The 23,843-nt window shown below is 49.6% G+C and overlaps 2 protein-coding genes across 3 annotated transcripts in view; one reads left to right on the top strand and one right to left on the bottom strand.

Moving 5' to 3' along the window:
• LOC122566516 (inactive tyrosine-protein kinase 7-like) overlaps positions 1-9,117 on the top strand; it is a 36,382-nt gene extending 27,265 nt beyond the window's left edge. Inside the window, exons 3-9 of the mRNA XM_043723904.1 lie at positions 2,560-2,683; positions 3,100-3,533; positions 3,613-3,909; positions 3,998-4,564; positions 4,633-4,908; positions 5,024-5,209; positions 5,303-9,117. Coding sequence (XP_043579839.1) covers positions 2,560-2,683; positions 3,100-3,533; positions 3,613-3,909; positions 3,998-4,564; positions 4,633-4,908; positions 5,024-5,209; positions 5,303-6,357 — 2,939 coding nt within the window. The 3' untranslated portion in view covers positions 6,358-9,117. The remainder of the gene's footprint in view (positions 1-2,559; positions 2,684-3,099; positions 3,534-3,612; positions 3,910-3,997; positions 4,565-4,632; positions 4,909-5,023; positions 5,210-5,302) is intronic.
• Positions 9,118-9,399: 282 nt separating this feature from the next.
• Positions 9,400-23,843, bottom strand: part of LOC122566551 (semaphorin-1A) — a 121,829-nt gene continuing 107,385 nt past the window's right edge. Inside the window, exons 4-9 of one of the 2 annotated variants that reach the window (XM_043723985.1) lie at positions 21,230-21,318; positions 20,696-20,837; positions 20,056-20,404; positions 19,356-19,972; positions 19,068-19,278; positions 9,400-18,974 (exon numbers count right to left, since the gene is read on the bottom strand). In XM_043723985.1, coding sequence (XP_043579920.1) covers positions 18,704-18,974; positions 19,068-19,278; positions 19,356-19,972; positions 20,056-20,404; positions 20,696-20,837; positions 21,230-21,318 — 1,679 coding nt within the window. In that variant the 3' untranslated portion in view covers positions 9,400-18,703. Of the gene's footprint in view, positions 18,978-19,067; positions 19,279-19,355; positions 19,973-20,055; positions 20,405-20,695; positions 20,838-21,229; positions 21,319-23,843 lie in introns of both variants that reach the window. The other variant, XM_043723976.1, reaches the window with a different exon arrangement.

Below are 23,843 nucleotides of genomic sequence, written 5' to 3'. Positions count from 1 at the left end.
TTTCTTCGTTTCTATTGCTCTCGTTCTTTGCCTCGTCGTCGAACCGTTTCTAAGCGTCGGTAATTCGAAACGCGACGCGCGTTGTTAACGTTCGCACGTCCTGAAGTAAAGATAAAATAAAATCTGTGCATCGCGTTCCCCGAAAGCGGGGAGACGGGGAAATGGGAGAGACGGAGCGCATCGGCGGAAAGTATTAATTCGCGAAGTAATCAATTCGGTAAGGGAACGTCTCGAACGGGTACCCCGTCGCCGTTTCCCCGAGAAACTGTAGAAAAAGCTAGCCTCTCGACTCGTCTCGTCTCGTCTCGATTCGGCTCGGTTCGACGCGATAAAAAAAGGCGAGCAGAGGCATCGTCGTGGGTAAAAGTAAAAGGATTGGACAGGCTGAGCGGGCCCAGTCGGCTGTTAATAATGCCACCTCGGGGATGCGTGGAGCGCGCGCTGAGTAGTCGTCTCCATTTCACGGCTAACCAGGCATCCATGCGAAGTAAATTCCTATATCCCGTCACTTTTTTCCGACGACTCGCAGTGCGAATCGTCTCCTATCTGTCTATGCTCCTATCGCGTCGTTGCATCTCGGATCGATGCGTCGCGAGTCACGATTCGATCCCCGGAAGGATGTTGGCGCGGTTGCGAATGCAAACGAACGCGGCAAAAATTAAGGAACCGAAGCGATTCGTTAATGACTCGCGCGCTCCTCCTTGAGCTCTTTCTCGTCGTTCGAGATTTCCCGATCGGAGAATAATCTTGTAATGCATAAAGTCGATCGATGGCGGGCGGCGTATCCGTGCGCTACACTCTGGTCGATCGTAATGGAATCGAGTCGACGGAGAGGCGTAACGGAGTCTCGAAGCAATTAACCGATTGCTTTCGAATCGGTGGAACACACGCTCGTCGGCGTCGCGTGACCATCGCATCGGTCGTCGCATCGGTTCGATCGATCGCCGCTCGGTTGTTCGAAAAGAATAAGACGATTAGGCGGTCGCGCTCCGCTATCGAACCCGGAAACTAGAAATTAGAGTTTCCGGCCGCAAGTCGGACAGCGATCGATCGCGGATGAAGGCTAACGAGTTAAATTAACGGAGGAAGCCTTATCGTCCCGACGGTCTCCGGTAAACTGTCCGTAAGTTACCCGAGATATCGGTCTCGAATTTCTTGGTCGGTGCTCACCGGGATCAACTCGTCGTTGGCCCCCTTCGTTAACAGGTTGCCCGTCTGCGGTTTCTACCTTGAGAATCTGTTCCCCTCTGCGTTAGCTACTCGCCAGTTTCTCCAGCCGTTCATCGGGAATGTTTCGAAGCCGGTCGTATGATGACGGATGACGCGTGCGTCGCATACATGGTGCGAAATAACCGAGGAAGCTTATGTCGGGCGGAACGAGTCGGCGGAATAAGAACGTGGCCGGGAATACGAAAACGAGCCGGTTCGATTGCCGGCCTGTCTGGCGTGTGGAATCCATCGACGAAGAACGCACGGTGGAAAGCGCGATTACAGAGCTGGGCGGAATTCCAGAACGGGGAAAGAGCAGCGTAGGACAATGGAAGGGAAAGCAATTGCCGACCGTGAACCGAGAAAGCCGAAAGGAGAAGACGACGAACGACGTAGGAGGAAGAAAAAGAAAAGGGTGGAAGTTGCTCTCTGGGAATGTCAGGTCGATTTTGTTCTTAGTCCCTTTTTGCTGCAAAGGGATTCGAGAGCGACCGTCTGCCAGCGAGTGTGTAACCTACCTACGACGAAGTCACCGCACCAAACCCACGGATTTAATCGAATCAAATAAAACGTCCCCGTCGATGCCATCCGTCCCCCTTCTCCTCTCTCTGTTTCGTTTTCCTTCTCTCTCCCCTCCGTCGCGCGGATCTTGCCTCGCTTTTTGCTCGTTCTTGCGTTCGATTCGTGCTGCATCCGCGACAGGACCCGTCCAGACGGTCAGAAGGACTCGCGATTCTCGAAGAAAAAAAAGGAAGGAAGAGGCCGACGAAGAAGAAAAGAGTTCCCTCCACCATCGACTTTCGGCGATGTCCTCCGGTTTGCGCGGAACAAACGCTTCGGGCCGTTCTCTTCTTTTTTTCTTAATTTACCCAGACTTCGTTGAAAGACGTCGGCAAATAACTTCACTCGCGTTTTAAGGATTCATGAACCACCGCGGGAGAGCCGCCTTTCTCGCTCACGAGGTTTTTTCAAGGAAAGGGCGGAGGACCACGTCGGACTTTCTTTCCTCCCCTGGCTTTTTCCGCCTTCCGTCGCTTTTTGTCCTCCGCAAACGGCCTTGCTCTTGAAAAATGATTCTTCTCGATCCACCGACTGGCTGCGCCGCGCTTACGGTCCACCGCTCTTTCGCCGCGAGTTGGTCCCGCGTGCCGTCCCTCGTGTCCCCAAGAGGGCAACGTCGATACGAGAGAGCGTGGCCGCGAGGCAGCGAGCGGAATTCCCCCCTTGAAAGTATTTACCGATATCGAATGAAATTTGTATGCGTACCGGAAGGAAAACGCGACGGCGTGGCTCGTTAAATTATTCGCAAGACCGTGTGGACTGATCGATCCGCGGCAATTTCTGTTTCAGGGATCAGCGAGGCGAGCGTGCAGCTACAGCAGCCGAAGTTACCCTCCGCGATCCGTGTGGGAGGCGAGATCGAACTTCGATGTCACGTGGACGGTTCCGGAGACATGAAGTACGAGTGGTACAGGTTCGTTACATAACTCGTTGCTATTTACCCGTTGCGCGCCATGAAATAACCCCAAGCTTGATAATTCCGCGAAAAGCCGCGGCTCCGAGGGCGAGTCGCAACCCCCTAGCTTCCCTCGACTAACTTCAATCTCGCGTCGCGTAACTGACACCCGTCGTTTACGGAACTACCCTTGAATTATCAAGCGACATTTTCCTTCGCCCTCTCCGCTCCTCGCTAGCCCGTGCTTTTCACCTTTCGCCTCGCCCTCGCGAGTTTATAACCCTCCTCTTGCCGGCGTCGCGTCGAGCCTCGTGCTCCGAGAGAGTAGGCGCGCGCGCGCGCGCGCACGCTACCACCTCTCATCGATGGAAAATCCATCGCCGCAGACTCCTCTCGCCGTGCTTTTGAAAACAGCGAACGAACGCGGTTTTCAGAAACCGCGAACCGGTGGTAAGGAGCGATCGGATCGAGATCAAGAAGAAGAAGCTGCACGTTCACCGAGCCGTACCCGAGGACAGCGGAATGTACAGCTGCCTGGCGAAGAACGAGGCTGGATCGTCTCCGAAAATGGAAAGCTTCCCCCTGGTCGTCTCGGGTAACGATACCGCCACGATAAAGGTCGTTCCCAGGGACCTGATCGCGAAGCGCGGCGAACCGGCGATGCTTCACTGCGCCTTCGACGACGCCGATTCCGTTCAGTGGTTCTTCAAGGATATCGGGCCGTTGGAAACCGACGACGAGAGGACGGTGTTGGAGAACGGTACTCTGGTGATACGGTCCGCCGAGCACAGGGACCAAGGATTTTATTCGTGCCACGGCGATCGAGGGGATAGCAGCATCACCTACACGGTCGACCTTCAGATAGCCTGTAAGCGTTGCTTTTCTGATCGATGCAAATCGTGCAAATTCGAACGCGTTTCCGACGACCGAACGATGGCGTGTCGTAGATTTGATGAACCTTTCGGCGGCTTCGTTCGAGCCTCTACTGCCGAACCAAGTGGCCGTGGTGGGCGAGGATCAGGAGCTGCAAGTCAGCTGCTTGGAACCATCCGGTCTGCCGTCCCCGAAGGTCTACTGGAAAGATCCCAAGGGACACATCATAAGCGATTCCGGGCCTGTGCGCGTTCAGGATAACACGCTTATCGTTGCGAAGGCTCGAATAGGCGAGGACGATGGCAATTACAGCTGCGTGGCTGAGAATATGGCCGGGGAGACGGATATATTCGCCCAAGTGGTGATTTCCAGTAAGTGTAACGGTTATCACTTTGCAACGTTTAGTCGCGTTTCGTTCTGGTTTTTTACACGCTGCGTCTTCTTCGCGCGTCTTTCCAGCTCCACCGACGCTGATAAGCTCGCCGGAGAGCCTGAGCGTAATGGAGGGAGATTCCGTGACGCTGACGTGCTCCTACTTCGGCATGGAACCGCCGGTGACCCACGTACGTTGGCTGAAAGACGGCGAGCCTGTGAAGGAGAGCGGCGGCCCGACGAGACATCGAGTAACGGATCACCACGGCAACGTGACCCTGCACTTAAAGAGCGCCGACCTGTCCGACAAGGGCAGCTACATGTGCGAGATATTCACGAAAGGTTTCCCGTCGATATTTTCGGAGCGAGCCAGTTTGACGGTCGAGGAGAAGCTCAAGTTCTCCCCGCAACCGGTGGACAAGCGGCTGGAGCTTGGCTCGACGGCCAAAGTGCCGTGCAAGTCTCAGGGCGCCACTAATCCGACGGTGAAGTGGATCAAAGAGGGGGCAGGCGAGGAATTTCCAAAGCACGTGCAAGATATCAATGGAACTCTTCACTTCAATGGAGTTCTCGAGGAGGACAAGGGTCGTTACACGTGTATAGCCAGCAACGCGCAGGGATCGATCAATCACACGATCAGCATCGACGTAGTCAGTAAGTACGATCCGTCGCGATCCGGTTGGTCGCGAGCGTTTCTATCACGCGCTTGTTGCTTGTTACAGTCGCGCCAAAGTTCACCATCCAGCCGCAGAATCCGACGGAGGCGATCGAGGGGTATCCGGTGATGCTGCACTGTGCGGCCGAAGGCGATCCCAAGCCGACCATCCAGTGGGACAGGGACTCTCGAATGAACAATCTGAACAATTCCCGCTTCGAGGTGCTCGGAAACGGAAGTTTGTACATAAAGGAAGTGTACATGAGCGACGAAGGGAAGTACGGATGCACGGCGGGCAACAGCGGAGGTTTGAAGCGGGAAGAGGTTCAGTTGAACGTGAAAGGTAAGTATCTTCTTCGTGGTCCGGCTTTCTTTTTATTTTCTTTTTTTTTTTTCCTTTGGCGTTTTCAACGAGAATTTCCGCGGTGATACGAAGACTGTGTACGGTTTGCTTGCAGCCGGCGACACGTACAGATTCGACGTGGATTTGGAAGTGGGGGACGACGGATCGATGATGACGAAGACGGTTACGATCACTCTGAGCGCGGCCGCGGCGTATATGGTGTTGGTCGTGGGTCTCATGCTCTACTGTCGTTACCGTCGACGTCGTAGGAAGCAGCAGTATCTCCAAGAACAGGCAGAAGGTATCTATCTCCTTCGATCGCTCAACGAAAGCGTTTCAGACTTCGCGCCGTTGTAAGTGTCCGCACGTGAATAATCCGATTTCAATCGCGCAGAAAAACTGGAGAACGGAGAGGTGCAAGAGGAACAGACCGAGCTAAAAGAGACCAGCAACAGCAAGATGAACTCGACCGGTAGGAAAAAGGAGAACCGCGATTCCCACAATAAGAGCGACGGCGCGGATACCGCTCAGAGTCAGAGCAGCAACCAGTCGAAGAAGTCCAAGTCGAATTACGACAAGATCGCCGCGTCGCGTAGCAATTTGAAGGAACTGAAACCACTGGGTCGAGGTGAATTCGGCGAGGTCTACTCGACCAAGTATCAAGTCGACGGTGATAAAGAGACGCTGGTCATGGTGAAGAGTCTGATCAATACGAAGGACGAGACTGCTCTCCAGGAGTTTAAGCGTCATCTGGATCTTCTGCACAAGCTGAACCACGAGAACGTGGTGAAACTGATCGGTCTGTGCCGCGAGGAGGAACCGGACTACATGATTCTCGAGTATACCGACTGGGGAGACCTGAAGCAATTCCTGATCGCCTCGCGAAAGGACAATAACTCGAGCCCGACCCACGAGTCGAAGCCTCCGCGAGCACCACAGCTATCGGTCGCGCAGATTCTCTCCCTGTCGAATCAAGCGGCGAAAGGCTTGAAGCATCTCGCGGACAGCCGTCTGGTTCACAAAGATATCGCCGCCCGAAACTGTCTAATCGCTAGCAACCTCACGATCAAAATCTCGTTGCCGTGCATGACCAAAGAACCGTATCAACAGGAGTACACGAAACATCGAAACCAAGTGATCCCTCTGAGATGGTTGCCATACGAGGCGGTCTACGAGGACGAATACTCGACCAAGAGCGACGTTTACTCGTTCTCGTGTCTCGTCTGGGAGATGTTCCACCAGGGTGAGCTGCCGTTCATCAAGATGAACGACGAGTCCGTGTTGGCCGCGCTGAAAGCTCAAACTCTCGCGTGGAAGCCTCACAAAGCCGCGCCGCCTGCCTTGCAGGAGCTTCAAGCTCAATGTTGGGCCAACGACCCGCGCGAGAGACCGACCTTCGACGAGGTCGTCTCGAAAATAGGTGAAATTGTCGTCGACAGTTGTCTTTAGATTGATCGACAATGCCACGAGGCTCTAAATCGGAGATACCGCGATAAGGGTAATGGCCGCGCGGACTCGCCGTGAACTCGTCGCGTTCGGATGATCCCGATTCTCGCCCGATCCCGCGACGATTACTCGTGTTACGGTATTCTGTCGCGTCCATTAGGTCGATAAGAATATAATTTATTTCTGACAGAAGGATCCGCTCCAATGATTGCTAATGTCGGATTAAGTAAGGATACTTACGATCCAGTACACGCTACAATATATACGACTAACGCAATATTTAGTATTCAATATCAGTGTAACGATAGGTATATCGATCACCGCACATCGAATATTCGTAAGATACGCTATGTTGTCGTTACGGCAGAAATCGCAAGCTACAGTGTGAATGTTAAGAAAGTATCACGACCATATCAACATTGAACGAACGACGATTTTTATATCCCGCCTAATTCAAGTCTACACGTTGTATCCCGTTAAGGTCTAAGGCTTAAGGATTATTTATAGCGTACACTTGCGTCTGACGCGTACATATATAATTATATGTAATACAAATTTGATATATACATATGTATATGTATGTGTGCGTGCGTACACAGGATGGATCAAGCGATGAGAAAGTCAGTTCCGTGTATCGTTCGTATATCGACGATTGGGCGAACGACGGCGATCGGGTATGGGCCGTTTCGTGTACGCGCGAGATGATAAGAAATGAAAGGAGAAAATAGCCAGAAGCGATTACTGTCGACTAACTCGAAGAAGATAAAGCAAACGGCCTTGTATATACCGTGGGTGTAAGCGTAAGTTCGTTCGTTAAGTACAATCGCGAGATTCGACTTTTCATTTTTCATGATTACACACACTTTCGAGAGATGCGACGCTACCGTTCTCATTGTTTCTCGTCCCTTTCCAAAGGGGGAAAAAATCCTTCCGTTTATCGAGAGAAAAAAAAAAAAATTCACAAACGAAGATTTTACGGTCACGTCGAAATTTTATAACGCGAAACATCTTTCCATTTTTTTCCATTTTTGTACTTGGGCGGCAGGCAGAATAGATCAAGAAAGGAGCATCGTTTTCTTGGCTGAATACGTCGATTGTCGATATCACGAAATTCATACAACGAAACCATTTCCTTTCATTTCGGTTTCTTTGGTTCCGTTTCGCAGTGAAATCTTCTTTTCGGCTTCGTCCCATGGCGTTCAGTTTCCGGGAGTTGCGCCTGCGTTTCCGTATCTTCGGCTTTCATTCCGAGTTCGACGATCGAACTACTCGAATGGTACAAAGAACCACGAACCGCGAACAAGTTTTTAACCGTACAGGAGATAATAGAGGGATTATAGGTCACGGTTACAATTCAGCATGAATACTCGATACGATCGTGTTAGGTACGTGCTATTCCTGCATCGGATATTCTACCACGATGATTATCATCGTAGCTCACGCGAACAATCGCAAATACATATACGTACAGAGCTGTCAACGTCGAAGTGCGAACATCGAACCGGAGGTGCGATCTCCTAAAGTCGTAACAATACCTTCGGTTGTTGCTGGTTATCGAGCTTTTTCGAGATAATCACGATGCTGGCTGAAACACGAGAGAGGGTCGATCAGTATTCAAAATATTCCTCAGCTCTGCATACGTATACGCAATATAAAATATATAATGTATCATATACGCATCTAGATGTACGAGACAGTAAGATAAACACTGCCAATGAGTAATCTCTGTAACGTTAAACGTTCTCATAATCATAGCGAATACGACCATTCCCTAATTTAATGCACCCTCGTCGCAACGAAGGTATCGTGCGAGAAGGGCGACCTTGCTCCACGTGCCTATGCAAATCACGATTTTGCAAGGGCGTTCCGAGCGTTGTCGTTAGATCGTTCGCCTCGATCGCTTCACATTTCCATCAACGCGCGTGCACAGTTCCCGTTGGATATCGCGCGATATTCCACAGACTGAAACTTTGATTTCGATCGTCAGAAGTTCGCGGGCGATCGTCGATCGATACGGTGTAACAGCGTTCGCGGACGCGCTCGCAAAAGGTCCGGCCTGAATTTTCAAATGCTTCCTAAATGTTCGCAGTATACGCAGCCAAGAAATATTCTTGTAATATAAAAAGTACGTTAGGAACATACCTTGCAGCAACTTGACTGGCGGTTCGTAATCGTTGCAAGACTAATTAGTCGAGTTATATCACGGATCTAACTATGCTCATATCATTCGCTGATCGTATTTCCCGGGGCTGCGATCGTCGACCCGTCGACTTGTCTCTCGTCGGATCGAGAAGATTCGCCCTGAATGTTCTCCCTGCCGTTTAACGATCCGCAGTTGTCGCCGTCATTGACTGCGACATATTTCGCTCTCCCAATTTATATCGATAAATCGTTCGGTTTCGCCGGGACTCTTGTCCGTTCCATGCGTCGTCGTTCCGAACGATTTCGCGGCAAGACGAGGGGTTGACGCGGCCGACACACCGACGCGAAACAAGCGCTGCGCCAGTGATTTTTAATGAAGCGACCTATTACTTCTAATATCTAGTCATACACGGTGAGAAAAGCGTAAGCGAGCAGCGAACTCAAGATCCATTTTTACACGACGTTTCATATCCCTAGGCATTTTGTAATCCATTTCTTTTTTACAGTATTTTGTAAATATTTGTACTTTTTTATCTACTACATCGTACTTATGACTCTTTGAAATAGTATATGCTACGATTAAATAAAGGTGGACAAAAAAAAAAAGAAGAAAAAATGGAATCTCGACTTTTTTTTATTCGATACCCTCGCTCCTGCGCATCCCATGAAATCCAAAAAGAACTCGGTGTATCCGGACCGAAACTCGGGTTGATAAGGAAGAAAAGGAACGCCGGTGTATTACCTAATCAAATTTATTTTTACTTAATATTTCGTGGTACAGTCTATGTCTATTACGATATATAAAATAACGTAGTCGTCGAATGTAAATGGGTGAAACGAAAGAACGTTCGTAACGCCGACTGAATAAGCGCCCGGAAAAGAAAATCGAGTCAGAGGCAGTCGTACTGTGATTATTCGATACTTTATGTATATTTATATTTATATATTTATATATATATTTCATATATGTATAGGAAATCAACGTGTATACGAAGAGAAAACCGATAAACGCAGTTTGACGCGAAGAGTATGTTTAGTAATATTTATATATTTATATATAAAGTCTAATGAATTACTTAATCCGTTACTTAGTACTTAATTCATTAATATAGTAGCAGCCTCACTCTCTAAATAGTACTAAATATAATAATGGTATAATGCGGTAATTATCGTTAATATAGATTATTAACATTATAAATAATCGTCGTCAGAATCGTATAATAAACAATAGTACAAGGTGTTTTTTGTGATTTTAGTGTTTTTTTTTTTTTAAATGTTATCATATAGTAATAATCACAATAGCGTATTCTGAAAAATAGATCAGGGTCCCGTGGGCAGAGAGCGGAGTACCTCGTTATTACCAAGCTACGATTCCAATCTTCAAAACATCATTAGCCTCGAGAGACTCGTAGAATGCTTCGTCGACGATTCCAATACCTTCCTCGTTCGTGATCGATACGCGAATAGTATACGGACGCGCGGATTCCGTGCCACCGATCGATCATCGAATACAACGATCCAAAACGACGAGCTTCGGTCTCTTTGAACGCGAGAGCGGTGATAACGGTCGTACAGTATGCCGAAGTCGGTTGCGGTAATGGTAATCGATAATATCGCACCTCTTGGCACGATATCGCTCGTAAACGAGGTTGCGCATTGTTTTCGAGCATCGAGCGGCACGGCGATTCCGCGAACAATCTTTTCGAAACGCGACTGCAAAAGGGAGAAAATATCTGACGTCAGAGATTCGATGGGCAAAAAGGTCGGATCGATCCACGGCACGAGCAAGGAATATCGGTCGCGACATCGGCGAGTTTGTCACGATTAATCTACATAGTCGTTGTCACGATCGCGTTTCTCTTCGATCGAAATTCCCACGCGATTGTTAAGAAAATAATATTAAAAAAAGAAAAAAAAAAAAAGAAAAAGAATCTGGCGTCCGCGTATTCGCTGGTCGGGGCCACGCGCAATTCATCCGATTCCCGACATTTCGTTCCTCGACCTCATCCACGCGCTCTTCACCAACAACTTGATTCTCTCCTGCCTCTCTCCTCTTGTCCGCCTCTCTTGTTTTCGCTTTTTAATCGCGTCTCTGCCGCTCTGCCTAGGGAACCCACTATAACAGGGCACTATGAACAGCAGTCTGCTGGCTAAGTGACTTTCCGAATCTACAATCGCTCCTCTTCATTTTCTCCCCCTAGCTCGCCACCCTCTTATTCTAGCATTCTCTCATTCTCTCACTTGCTCTTTCGCAATATTCCTCATACTCTTTCGTTTCTTCGCAATCCTGCCGCTCGGTCTTCCTCTTTGGCTCGCCTTCGCATCCTCCTTATTCCCGTTCTTCGCCTTTCTTTTCCCTTCGGCGCGCTCTCTTCCGTTCGAAAGCTCGCCCGCTCTACGTTTTCCCTAAGCTCCTTCAACCACGAATACCTTGCCTTCTCTTTTTCTTAATAGCGAACTATGTCAGGCATAACAGACGCAATACGGTAATGGTAGCGAATCCTCTTTCCATCGCGTCTTCGTTTATGCTTCTTGCGCCACTGTCGCCGGATCTCTCGTTTCCAGGAAAACGAGCGACGTTCCGAGATCTTCGCCGGTATCGATCGCGTTCATTGTCGCCAGGCGTAACGAGGCTAAGGGTAACGATTTCGTCGTGTCGTCGACGATGCCATCGATACCAACGCGTATCTCTCTTTTTCTTAATCACATCGGCGAATCGGCGAATCGACAATGTGGCGATTGTACGTCGTAACTATCGGATGCATCTCGTTGCCGACGCGCTTATCGTTTTGACGGAAGAAAGACGACGAAAGCGAGCCGACCTTGTTTTCTTCTCAAACATCCATCTCTCGGAATCCACAAAAGCACTCGTTGCCAGCATGCTTCTCCTATGTCAGCATTCACACTACGTGTCAGCCGATAGTAAATTACTACTGTATCTTTTTTCGCGTTATGATATTTTTTACTTTACTTTTTTAATTATATTTTTTTTTGTTTGTTAATATTAGACGTGCCGTGTCTCTACCATCAGCCTACTGCGAAAAAGACTACTTATCGTTCTTTCATTTTCCTTCCTCTCTCTCTCTCTCTCTCTCTCTCTCTCCCTTTCTCTCGTCTCGTCGCAATCTCCCTGCCAGTTTCTCCCTCCCATTCGTCCGTCTCATTCTCTCGATCTCGCGCGTGCATTTATCCTCTCTCTTTCTCGTTCACGGTTCACTCTCTATAATCCTCAGTACTTCACCGCGTTTACATAATCATCTCCTGCCTGCCTTTATAAAGAGTATTATATATAATATCATTCTCGTATCGTTACAATATAATTATCGGCAATAATATACCTTCGGTATTAATGCAATATCGTTATTATTAGTATTATTAATATTATTATTAATTATTATTCATTCCTCCAGTACTGTACTCTTTTAAAATCGGTACGGCTGCCCGCGAACGGCTCCACGGCGGAATCCATGGCGGGTAGCCGCGTGAACAAATGGAATTTCTCGCGCCATCGAAACGTGGCGCCAAAAAATTTTCACTATTCTCGTTCTCTTCTCATGCTTCTTCGCACACGTACACGTACAACTCTCTCGCTCACGCATTCTCATCCTCTTTCACCCTCTCGTCCATCGGTTTCGAACGGCATTCTTACTAATAAATTACCGCGAGACACGCGATCACGCGCGTTAATTAAGTCAAAGGCCCCCTGCCCTACCATTTTATTTCTTTATCCCACGTTCGTGACTCTGGGCCTATAAAATTTGCGCGCGCGACTCGTACAACTGGGACAGCCCGTGACAGCGAAACGCTTTTCCAATGCACAGGAGGACTCATCTACGTCCGCGAGTTTCTGCCGCTGTAGACGCGGTTTGTAGCCCGTTTCTGCGTGATGAAAAAGTCGGGAAGAAGAGGTCACAGACGAGTGGAGTTTGAAAGCATGCGATATAGAACGACTGAAAATTATGCCGTTGATTCCGTTGTAATTGACAGTGGATGCACCCATACGCGTTTTACACGGCAGAAACTTGTCGAGATGCGGAATGCGCGACTGCCAGGGCGATCAACGGGGAATATGCGCCAACAATTGATCGGAACGACGATACTTGGACAAGGTCGAAGATTGTACGAATCGGCGATCTTTACAAACGCCCCGAGGAATCGCGGTGGCGTACAAAGGGTTTGTCGCGTCGACTAATCGGTTCCGTATTCGCCCCCCCCCCCCCCCCCCCCAGACGACGAGAGTCGTCCGTGTGTCAGGCGTTCGCACGCGCCGTTAAAACGATCCAGAGTCACGGTTTCACGACCGTCACGTTTTTACGACAGCCGACTAAATAGAAACTCGACTCGTTCCCTTTCACTCTGATTTCGCTCTCGCTCTTTCTCTCTCTCTCTCTCTCTCTCTCTCTCTCTCTCTCTCTCTCTCTCTCTTGCTCTTGACGAATCGCACGATCTCGCGAATATTTGTTGAAAGAGTGGCCGCACGCTCACCCCCGAAATGTTGCGCGCCACATCCTTGGCCGAATTTCTCTATCAGTTACAGTAAAAAATAGCGTAAACGGCACTGTATTAGGAAGAAGCAAAATACGTGTTACGTTCTCGTTACTTTATCGTTGATAAATACTATAGTGTTCATCTTGTTCGCCCTTTAGAAATCCTCTAGTATCGCGATCGCGTTCGTTACTTTAGTTAACAGTATGATTATTACTTGGTAGTTATCGGTAATTATTAATTAGCGTTACATGTGGTAATTAGCGCTCGCTTGTGTACCAGTACGCGTAAAACGAGAGCCCGTGCCGCGTTACAATTTCTTTTTTGTCATTGGGCTTGGGGGAGGGGGGAGGGGGGATTCCGGGCATTCTTGGTGCCGGGCTCTCGTTCTCACACTCTCTCACCCTTTTCTCACGCTCTCCTTGCGCCCTTCTCACGCACACGCTCCATCTCTCTTTCGTTCGCTCTCTTTCTTTGGGAAAATCAAAAAGGGAACCGAAGAATAGAAACGAAACGAATGATCCGTGTATATGCAAGCCTATGTATACGTGTATTATGAACGTACTCGCCGTTCCTTCTGGTTCTCAAGACACACTTTCGCTCGCACTCTTTTAGTCGCTCTCACTCGCTAACTTTAACTCTCCGACGTCTGTCTCTATCTTTCGCACTCTTTTGTCTCTTAATTACAAAGCACGAGAAAGGGCGACTGGTCGCTTCGCGGTCACTCACGCCGATCGATTTTCCTAGGCGAGCGAACAATTTCATCGACGTTCGCCGACGTGCAACGGTTACTCGGGGAGGAAAGGTCAACGTCGAGCGCGAACGTCGACGAAGCTTCGCGTGGTAACGTCCATCGATGGATGATCGAGAAGCGGCTGAGCGACCCTTCCACGAGTGGCTCAACGCTAGTAGTTAAATTTCATAACGTTAGGTACTAATGTATTTTTTCATTTCATTCTCCGGCTCCACCTGCCATCCTTCAATCTCCCTTCGAGCCACTTACAATTCGTACAACTTCGTCTATCATGTAAAACTATGACGTCTAAAATGTTCGAATTAACGCTAGATCCTCGATATAGTAATCAGATCGGATAAATTAATAGTCGTTAATAACCGTGTATGTATCCAACTAGGCTAGACTTCGACGGAAAAATATATTTATAAAAAGTTATAATATTAATATACGTTTCAAGCGTTCTATATATATATTTTTTATTTATATTTATATAGATTTATATATATATATACATATATATTATATATATATATAAATACCGTTCGCTAATCCTCTACTTATGTCTAAGCTTTCATCGTCAAACTCTTGTTTCATACATGCTGCGATCATCTAACCGGAGCGCTTCTTCTTTAACGAGAAGACCCCGTATGTCTACCTAATTATTTTCTCAGTTTATAATCGTAATAACTGGCTAAACTTTTCACGATCAAGCACACGCGCATTCTCTCGTTATCTCCATCCACCGTCCCACCTTATCTTTCTTCTTTCTTTTCTCCTTATTCCCATTCCGTTTTTCGCTTTCCCATTAAATATAAACGTATGCGTACACAAAGAAGAAGAGTAAAAAGAACTGAAAAAAGGAAAAAGAGAAAGAAACAGGAATAGAAAATATGGAAATGCTGGAATTCGTTAAGCGATTGAAATACAATAATGCATGAAATTATCGCGTCCCGCCTGCCGCCACGCGTTGGCAACGCAAATTTTCACCGAACCTCTATTTCTCTATCGCTCGCGTATCCGCTTTTTCACGTTTCCGAACGAAGAAAACTCGATTAACATGGCTGAAGAAAGAAACAGAAACGTCGTTCACGCAACAAGCGACATCGCCGATCAATCTTCCTTTTTCTTTGTTTTTTTCTTTTTCTTTTTTTTTTTATCTTGGATGGAATCCGTTCCTTATTGGCTTAAACAACACGAACGCGCGAGTTCCTTTGAACACGTTTAACACGAATCTCTGTTAACGTCTCCCTCCCTATTTTTGTCCCTTTAACTCTTATTACAAGTATCAACGTTCGATTATAATATCGTTAAGATTATCATAAAATTCTGATTTCAATCTCTCTTTCTCTCCCCCTCCTTCAATTATCCCTGCCATTTTCCTCTTATTGTTTCATCACGCTGCTAACTCGGTATCCCCGTCACGAAAAATATCTCCGAACGTGCAACGATCGCGACGCTTTCTCTCCTCTCGCATCCTTTCATGCATTACTTGATTCCAACGTCGTGCGCGATTCGATCGTTTTCTCCCTTCGCCTTCTTCGAATCGTGATCTCGGTGTGTCCCCCGATTGCTGGATCGTCAACGCCGTCGTTGAAAAACTCGTCGAACCCTTCTTTCACCCCTCCCCCCATTCTTTCAATTGAGAAATCGAATCGAAATACGGTGATTCGAGCGACGCAGCGTTTGTAAAACGATGCTACCGATTGGGTTTCGTAGTCTCGCAATGAACACATAACGTGCGGCAACGAAGTCAACGGAGGAAGGAATCGTTGCGATTCGCTAACGGTTGGTAGAAAAATCAGTGAGCGAACGTTAGCGCGCGCGTCGAAAGGAGAGACGAAAGAAGGGTAAAAGAAAAAAAAAAAAAAAGAAAAAAGAACCGTCCGTTCGGTTCGAGGTTATTCGAGCGCGTTGCTTTCAAACGTTAACTTCGGGAGCGTCCGATTTTGTGCGAGGGGTCAGCAATCCCTAGAACGTTACTTCTTCTCTTATCTTTTCTTTTTGTTATTTTGTGCGCCTCTAACGTTCAATCACCATCGCAAAGAGCAACGGTGTGCTTAGTTATAAGTAATAATCTTTGGTATCGTGCCTGAGTCTTCCATTCGCGAAAAGGATCACACTAGGAGAGATTTAGTAGAACCTTAAACGGATAAAGCGCGAACTCGTTTAATATCGTATCAAACTTAGAAAACGTCCGCTCCCCTCCGACCGACCCAAGTGAAAACAAGCCGTTAAAAATACGCTACCTACACCGGAGGTACAATTAGATATTTTGCAACGACGAGAAGTGTCGGGTCGATAATACATGGCAGCTTTGAAACGCGCGGCTGTCCGCGCTCTGCGACGACATGCGCGCGCGTCTGATTGTGTATTTATGTATACGCGTGTACTGCGTGTCGTGTGTGTGTGTGCGTGTGTGCGCGCGCGCGTGTATGTAATGTATTTGTGTGTAAATCGAGTCCCCTTTTTCTTGTCAGCCTGTCCTGTCGTTTCACGCGCAGGATGCTCAGCGCCCTGTATCCTCCTCCTTCTAGCAAGGTTCTCGGACGCATGCAAACGACAGTATCTTGCCGGGAACGTGGATAAACCGCACAGGCCTTCGCGTTGATTTTTTTTTTTTTTTGTTTTCAAGCACAGGGAAAGAAGTGGCGGGGCGCCCGCGTTGCCTGCTCGTGAAACAAGACCAACGTATATCGTGTACGAAACGCGATGAAAATTTGTACTGTCGACAAAGGAAACCGTGTTGGTCGATGCCGATCTAACGGTACTCTAACAACGATAAACGGATGGAGGGGCCCGCCCGGCCAAGGAGTCTTATCAGTCTTACCGTTTTAGGGGGCGTGTGTCGGGCGAGCCTTCGTTTCTCAATCGAAAAAGACCAGCCGATCGATCGGACTGCTGACCGATACGGATCGGCGATAAGAATAAACGCCGTAACAAACGCGCTAGTCCGTTGTCCTGTGTACTTGGTGTGATAGTGTGCGTGTCGAACAAGAACAAAGAAAACAACGAATAAAATGAACGAAGGCGGCGTGACACTCTCGCTCGATTGTTCACAGAATCGGTGTTATACCCGACGATCGGGGACGAGACGGAAACGCAAAGGAAGAAAGAGGGACGAATATAACGAAGGTAGAAGCGTCGGACAAAACTCGATGGAAAATTTTACAAATTTTTCACGAAAACGCTCGACAGATCGTTGGTGAAAGCGCAGCCAGCGGTGAATTCTTGTGAACAAAGGATCGTCGAGTTCATCGCCGCGTCCATCGCGCCTACTCCATCGCTCTCGCTCTTTCGCTTTCTCTCCTCCTTTCTCTCAACACCTCTAGAAAACACCTCGTCATATAATATATATCACATACGCGTTACTTCTAAACACACTGAAATAAGAAGCACTTTAAGATAGATGTCTACGTGTATCATCGGGCCCAGGTTCTAGATGGACTGATTCTCGTTTCTCCCTTTCCGCATCTGCAGCTCATAGAACTCTTAAACCTCTTCGTATATGTTATTTGTTTCTTCTCTTTTTATATACGTGTATTATTTACATACAAGTTCTATGTCTCTTTCGTTTCCTCTCTCCATGGCCAGCTCTCTCTCTCTCTCTCTCCCTCTACCTTCCCTCTTTAACTCTTTTCTCTCTGTTAACATTTAAACACCTCTCACGCATACTCGTTCTTCTCTAGCTCTTTCTCTATTCCCATTTGCTCTCTGTATTACGTATATGTGCAGGTGGTGAAACGCGCGTTTCCGAAACGTACGATAAAATTAGAAATCCGCCGTGGTAATCTCTCGGCGATAACCCCGTTTCGCCAAACTATCAGTCACTTAAAGAGAGTCTGCTGATTAACCGACGCATCGTAAAGGCTACGTGGCGATCTCCGCGATTTTACGGCAAACGATCGAACGTTTATGGCACGATGCCGTGACGACTAAAGTCCAACGTCATATATTCCATTTTCTTCGTTTCATTCCCTCCCTCTGCTTCCTGTCCACCATCGAATCGAGAGATTCCGATCGTTCGTCCCTCCATCGAAGGGGACAGAGACGAAACGAGCGTGGCGCGTCTCGCGCGAGCATCCCTTAGTTTCGAGGCACGCGGTAGTATTACGCGAACAATTATGGCACTGTCAAACACTCGCGTTAAATATTACAACATTAGAAAAATCGCAAGTCGAGTCCGACGATAGTCTCTTTTAATTGACTTCACGAGAAGTAACCTTTGCCATAATACTACGCGTGGGTTTTCGGGAATCGATCGATAAAACGGCGGAGATCGCGACGTTCCATTGCGAACGACTCAACGCACCATCTAGCACGATCGAGCCTGATTACCGAGCTCGATCGACACGGCCGGGCTTTACCCCCCTCTTGCTGGAGCAGTCCTTTCCCTAGAGAAGAATCGTCGTCGGACGACGACGTGATACTCGGCAATAATCCTGGTAGGTAGACTCGACCGATGCCCGTATCGGCGATTCCGACGGACTGAAAGGCAACCGAGGATCAAGCGAAAACGCAAGGAACGCGCAACGAAAGGAAACGAAAACAGGGAAAGTGAGCGCTCACACGCTACTATACAGGATCGGAACGCGCAGCGGGACTGTAGAACGGTGTCCCTGCTGCTGGCGTCGCGTAACAAGAAGCAGAGTACGACGGCGGCGGCGAGGAGGCCGACGCCGACGACGACGACGACTATGATCGATAGATGTAGCTGCAGGGCGGCGTCGGCGGTGGTGGCGAACCACCGCTCATGGCGATCGGTACGAGGGTCGGCGAGGGTGACGAGGAGGGAGGAGACGGGGAACTAGACGAGACGCTCGAGGGCGGCGAAGGCGATTCAAGCGCCCTCGGGCCCGCGAGTTCGCGATTCGACTGTCCCCCAGACGTCACAGCGCGACTACTCCTGGCCGCCGTGGTCGCGTTGTGCCGATTGCGCGCTGGCCGTCCTAAGCTCCGGTGACGGCCACCTCCCTCCTCGCTCGTTTCTCAGAGATAAACCTTCTTCACGCTGCGGGTGGTCGCGAACCCATCGTTGCGTCGATACGCGTCACCCTGGTGGGATCGTAGGGTCCCGAAGTTGTCCCTCGGCCCGCGGAAACCATACCCGTCTGGGAACTGGAACAGCGTTTCCGTCGGGGTTGGCGGCGGCTTTCGCATCGTCCCTTTCGGCGAATGAAGCTTCGGAGGCTGCGGAACCAGCACCGGTTCCGCGTAGGTCACTTCCTCCTGGGGCAGTAGTTTCGGCTCCGGTGCTAGCCTGCTGCGATATTAAAGAAGAGAAATGCACCTTTCGCACGTCCAATCGCCGTATTCTCCGTTTACTGATCGCCGCTGGACATTCGTCGCTTACCTGTTTACGTTTTGACGCTGCTCGAAGTACTCGTACTCCGTGTCCGGATACGGCAGATTATCGTCCTCGTCTTTTCTACATTTCCTGCCGCACAGGTAGCCCGCCACGAAGCCGACCAACAGAGCTGCCAACGCGCCGGCTACCACGGCCATCACCAGGGTCTCCACGGAATACTGCGGCGGTGGGGAGTCTGCCGCCGATACCTCCGGACCTGCGGCGATACGATCGTGAGAAAATCGGACGGATCCGGACGCTGAACTCGCCTCGTCCTCTGGAAACGGATCCTACCCGAATTATCCTGTTCCTCGTCCTGCATGATATTGATGATCTCCCCGCCTTGACCCTCCTTGTTCGGTATCATCGAGTCCTGCGGGAATTTGTTCTGGTTGGCGGAGATGGCGCCGACGCTGCTCGCGTCTTTGTTCGAAGTTTTGCTCGGTGGACACGAGGCGTGCAATCCGGTCGCCACGCTCTGCAGAAATCTGCTCGCATCGGTGGCCGCGGGCCCGACCAGCGCCCGGCATTTGCCCTCGACCTTGTCCCAGGCGCAATACGGATCCTGCAGGGCCACGCACTCGCCGCACGACAAGATCCTATCGCTGTAGCAGCGGTGTAGCCTGAGCGCCTGAACTTGGCTATCGGCGATCACGACCAGCCTGCCGTCCTCGAGGCCGTCGCCGGCCTGCGAGGCTCTCACCACTTTGATGCCGCGCACCGGCACCGTTGACGGGAACGCCTGGATCTCCTCGATCACCACGGGGCTGACCTTCAGGTGTGTGTCCGCCGACTCGGCGTTCACCGCCTTGATCACCTTTCCATTGTCCGTACCGATGAACAACACGTCGTACGTCTTACCGCCTGGAGTCTTCACCTGAGGATCCACGGCGATCTGCGTGAATCTGTAACTGCGCGAATGGAAGAGAGATCCGTTAGCGCGACCATATTCTTTCGTCGACTTGTATGTGTCGACCGTGGACGTCCGACTTACTGGAAACTGGTGCGTATGACGATAGGCTGACCGAAGAAGCTCGGCACCAGCTCGTCCATGAGGGAGTGCGTGTTGATAAAATTGAGGGTCAGATCGGGCAGAGATCGGGAGTCGTTGACGCACTGGCCGGGCCTCGGGTCCGGTACCTTGGTACTCTGAACCGGCAGCCAGTTCGAGTTGATGGCGCTCTGTTCCTTGAAGTTACCCTTGAACGTGTCGGTGACGTCTTGCAAGGAAAAGGCGCAGACGGCCGAGCCGCTGATGCTGTTCACGGGGGTAGTGAACGTGCCGTAAATCAGCTGCGCCGACTTATTGCCGTACTGACCCGATATCAGTTCCGTCGTTGATTCTGAAAATAACGCGCGCTGTAATTCCATGGTTCTTTGTTCGCGCGACCTCGGTCGCATCCGCGCAGGTTTACGAGCGTGCCGGCGAATCCTATTGAAAATTTATTTCTCCACCTTTCCGGCGTCTAAGTGCCGCCGTTTAAAGTCAATGACGTCGCGGCTGACGTCCGATCGAACGAGGTATCTCGGGTGCCTCGATACCGATCTCGAGGTCGAAGCCGCGTGCAATGTTCGTCCGTGAGCACGATGGACCAAGATCGATCGCGTTAACCGTACCAGAAGCTTGTACTTACGTATCTCGTTGAAGTAGAAAGGAAAGTCTCCGGTGACGGAACAATTGAGACGGGACTTTAGGAACGAGGTCCACCTATTGCGATATCGATGCGGACCACCTCGATCGTATTTACAGACTCTCGCCACGCGAGAATAGACGGTCTGCAAAGGAGAAGAGAATAAACGTGTAAATGGTCGTCGCGTTTCTTGTCTCAGCGGTCAAACCGCTCGATAAAATCGAGAACCGATAACGCTCGACCGGTCGGATGCATCGATGCAGCCACGTCCTCGCCGAATTGTAGGCGATCGCGTCGCGAGAGAAGCTCCACGCCGCTGCTTTTGCCGATAAATTCGAGCGCGGAGGACGTGCCACGCGGTCACAAATTTCCCGCGCCGTTCGAGAAAAAATTCTGGCGTAGACACGATCGTCGTGAAAATTTTCATCGATTACAGCTCGCAGAGGAATTTCATTCCAGAGACTCAGACGCCTGTGGAACGTCGCTGAACCAGCGAAATCGATCGACCGCGATCAAAGCAATGGCAAGCCCACTTACCTTGCCGCAATTGATATATTCCACGGCGGTCTCCCGGAAGAAGAAGTAGACGAAGTCTCCCTGGGCCATGGAGCTGACAAAGTTTGGCGCTGCAATTAGAACGCGCGCGTATTACAACGTTGTTACCATGGTTATGTGTGCCGGCGGCAAACGGCGCTCGTAAAGTTCTCTTATGAATAAACGAACGCGATAACCGGCCGAATCGGTACAATGGACCGAGCTACGATAAAATATATAGACAGCGCTCTCTCTATCCGCTGTGGAATAAAAAATGAACAGGGTAAGCGAAGCCGATGGGTGGCCTCGAAAAATCGACTAAAAGCCGCTCGTCGAGCAGCCCCGATCGGAAGAATAATCCGGCGTTGTTTTAGGGCGGCGACATCAGATCCTCGTTAAAAAATCATTATCCACTTCGGGATCTCCGTTCTGGGAGAACGAGGGGCCAGATTTCCAACGATCGTGAACGGGCAAATCGTAAAAATCAATTTTACTTTCCTAAAGCCTGACGGAAGAGCAGGAGGAGGAGAAGGAAGAAGACGGGGGCGCGACGTCTTCCAGACCGCGGCGAGAGCAGGGCAATAAGCCAACCGCGAAGACGCTAGAACCGTTTTATTTCGTCGATTATTCGAACGGCGGTGTCGCGCTGGAACGACGCCCTGCTTCTCTCTCTCTCTCTCTCTCTCTCTCTTCCTATCTCTCCTTCCGCTCTCAATTTTTCTCCTTCCCCTTCTCTATCGCCGCAAACACACGTACGCGCGCACTCTCTTGCTCTTGGAACGAGTCGCATCGACTCGCGTACACGAGCGTCCGATAAAGTGGGAAAACTTTATCGATTTATTAACTTGACAGGGTTTTCATAAGCTTCTTAGGATTCATAAAGTAATATTAATCTCGCGCGCCACGTAGGTATATCCGACCGACCCGCCACGCTCCAGCCCATAAATTTTCCGTCGTGCCCTCTGTCCCGCTTTACACCGCCGCCGATTCATCTACCACACCACTTGGTCGTCCAGCTGTCTTTCTTTCTCGATGCATTTTACCGCGTCACCATCGAGACAAAGCGGAAGCTGCAGCGGGAAAGCAGAGAAGATCAGGAGTCGTCCGTCTATTCACTCCTCGCCTCTTCTTCCTTTCCCGCTGCGATGCATTTTACGATTAGAAAACTGTCCGACGTTAGATACCCGTGAAACGACGCCGGCTCGATGAAAATCACGGATGGATACTCGACAACGCGCGCTAGTCGCTATGGATGTTCTCTCGATGATCGTTTGGCTGAAAGTAGTAACGATGTAGCAATTATTTCACGGCAAAAACAGAAATTCATCGTCGCAATGGAGCGCGCTTTCTATTTTTTCTTTTTTTTTTTTTTTTTGCATTTTTTTCGCGAAAACTTTTCGGTTCTGCGTTGGCAACGGGCAACGAGAATTTCGAGCGACGAGCGAGAGGAAAAGGTCAGCGCGAGCGAACGAGGCAAACGGAGAGAGGTCGGTAGAGAGTTGAATTTTCAACGAACGAAGGGAAAATCAATATTATCCAGCGGCCGGAGAAACTTGATTAGCGTTCGTACACCGTTCAATTAAAATACTCGAGCGAACGAGCGAAACCGTGGAATAAGGTGACGCACACGCAGTTTACCGTTCTCTTTGTTCCACCCGCAGTTACTTTTCCTTCCCGACTTTTCTCGCAATCGAAACGTCGCGTCGTTCTCGTAAAAAATTCCCGCCCCGCGTTTCCTCTCCACCTCGCCAATGAGCTCGCGCGTCATCCCTCGGTACCCGAACTATAATTCTTTCTCGCTCGGTGACCGTTCCGAATAAAAATTCGACCTTTCGGCAAATTCGCAGGGGAACCGTAATTCTCGTTCGCCCTTCGTTTTTCCTCGCCGAGCATCGTAGATGTTTTGGTTGGTGCGAGGGAGCGTGGGTGCGAGACGCTGGAAAAAGATGCTAGTTGGACGGCGAAATGTACGAGACACGCCCGATAAAGCAGTTAATAATAGCAATCCACGAAAAAAACAGCTCGAGGAAGAGTCGTTGAACCGGCGGACAGGGGCCAGCAGACAAGTCTTTTATCCGGATTAAAATTTCCCATCGACGACGTGGTACCGTGAGACGTGTTTCGTCCGGGTCGAACAGAGACTTCTGTCATTATACAGATATGGAAGGGCGGCGGAATAATATCGTCGCTGCGCGACCTACGGAATCCAACGTACACGCACGGTTAATCTCGGAATTACATCGTGTGGATTAAAGCCGGTAGCCGGTAGTTGGCGCACCGCGTCGTTTCCCGTAATTTTTCGTCCCGTAGCTCGCAGAACCGCGATTTTCAAAGTCCGACTGTGAAAACTTCTCCGGTAAATATCGAGTCCGTGGCTGGCAGGTTGCGGCCCTTTCGGATCCGCAATGGAATATCGCGAGCATTGGCGCGCGAAGCACTAGCCTTCTAGCTGACCCTCTATACACAGCGCTGCACGGTACAAACCACTGTTTGCATAAATAGCTCGTGTAACCGGCATTTCGAATGGCAATGAATTTTCTCCGGATGGTCGTTTCGTTATTATCCAGGAAGCGTGGCCGAAACGCTTAACTCGTTCGAGCGAGCAACTTTCTTCCGG

The sequence above is a fragment of the Bombus pyrosoma genome, linkage group LG1, assembly GCF_014825855.1.
Source record: "Bombus pyrosoma isolate SC7728 linkage group LG1, ASM1482585v1, whole genome shotgun sequence".
NCBI lineage: Eukaryota > Metazoa > Arthropoda > Insecta > Hymenoptera > Apidae > Bombus > Bombus pyrosoma.
Note: the sequence above shows the minus strand (reverse complement) of the source record. Positions and strands in the feature narration are given on the sequence as shown.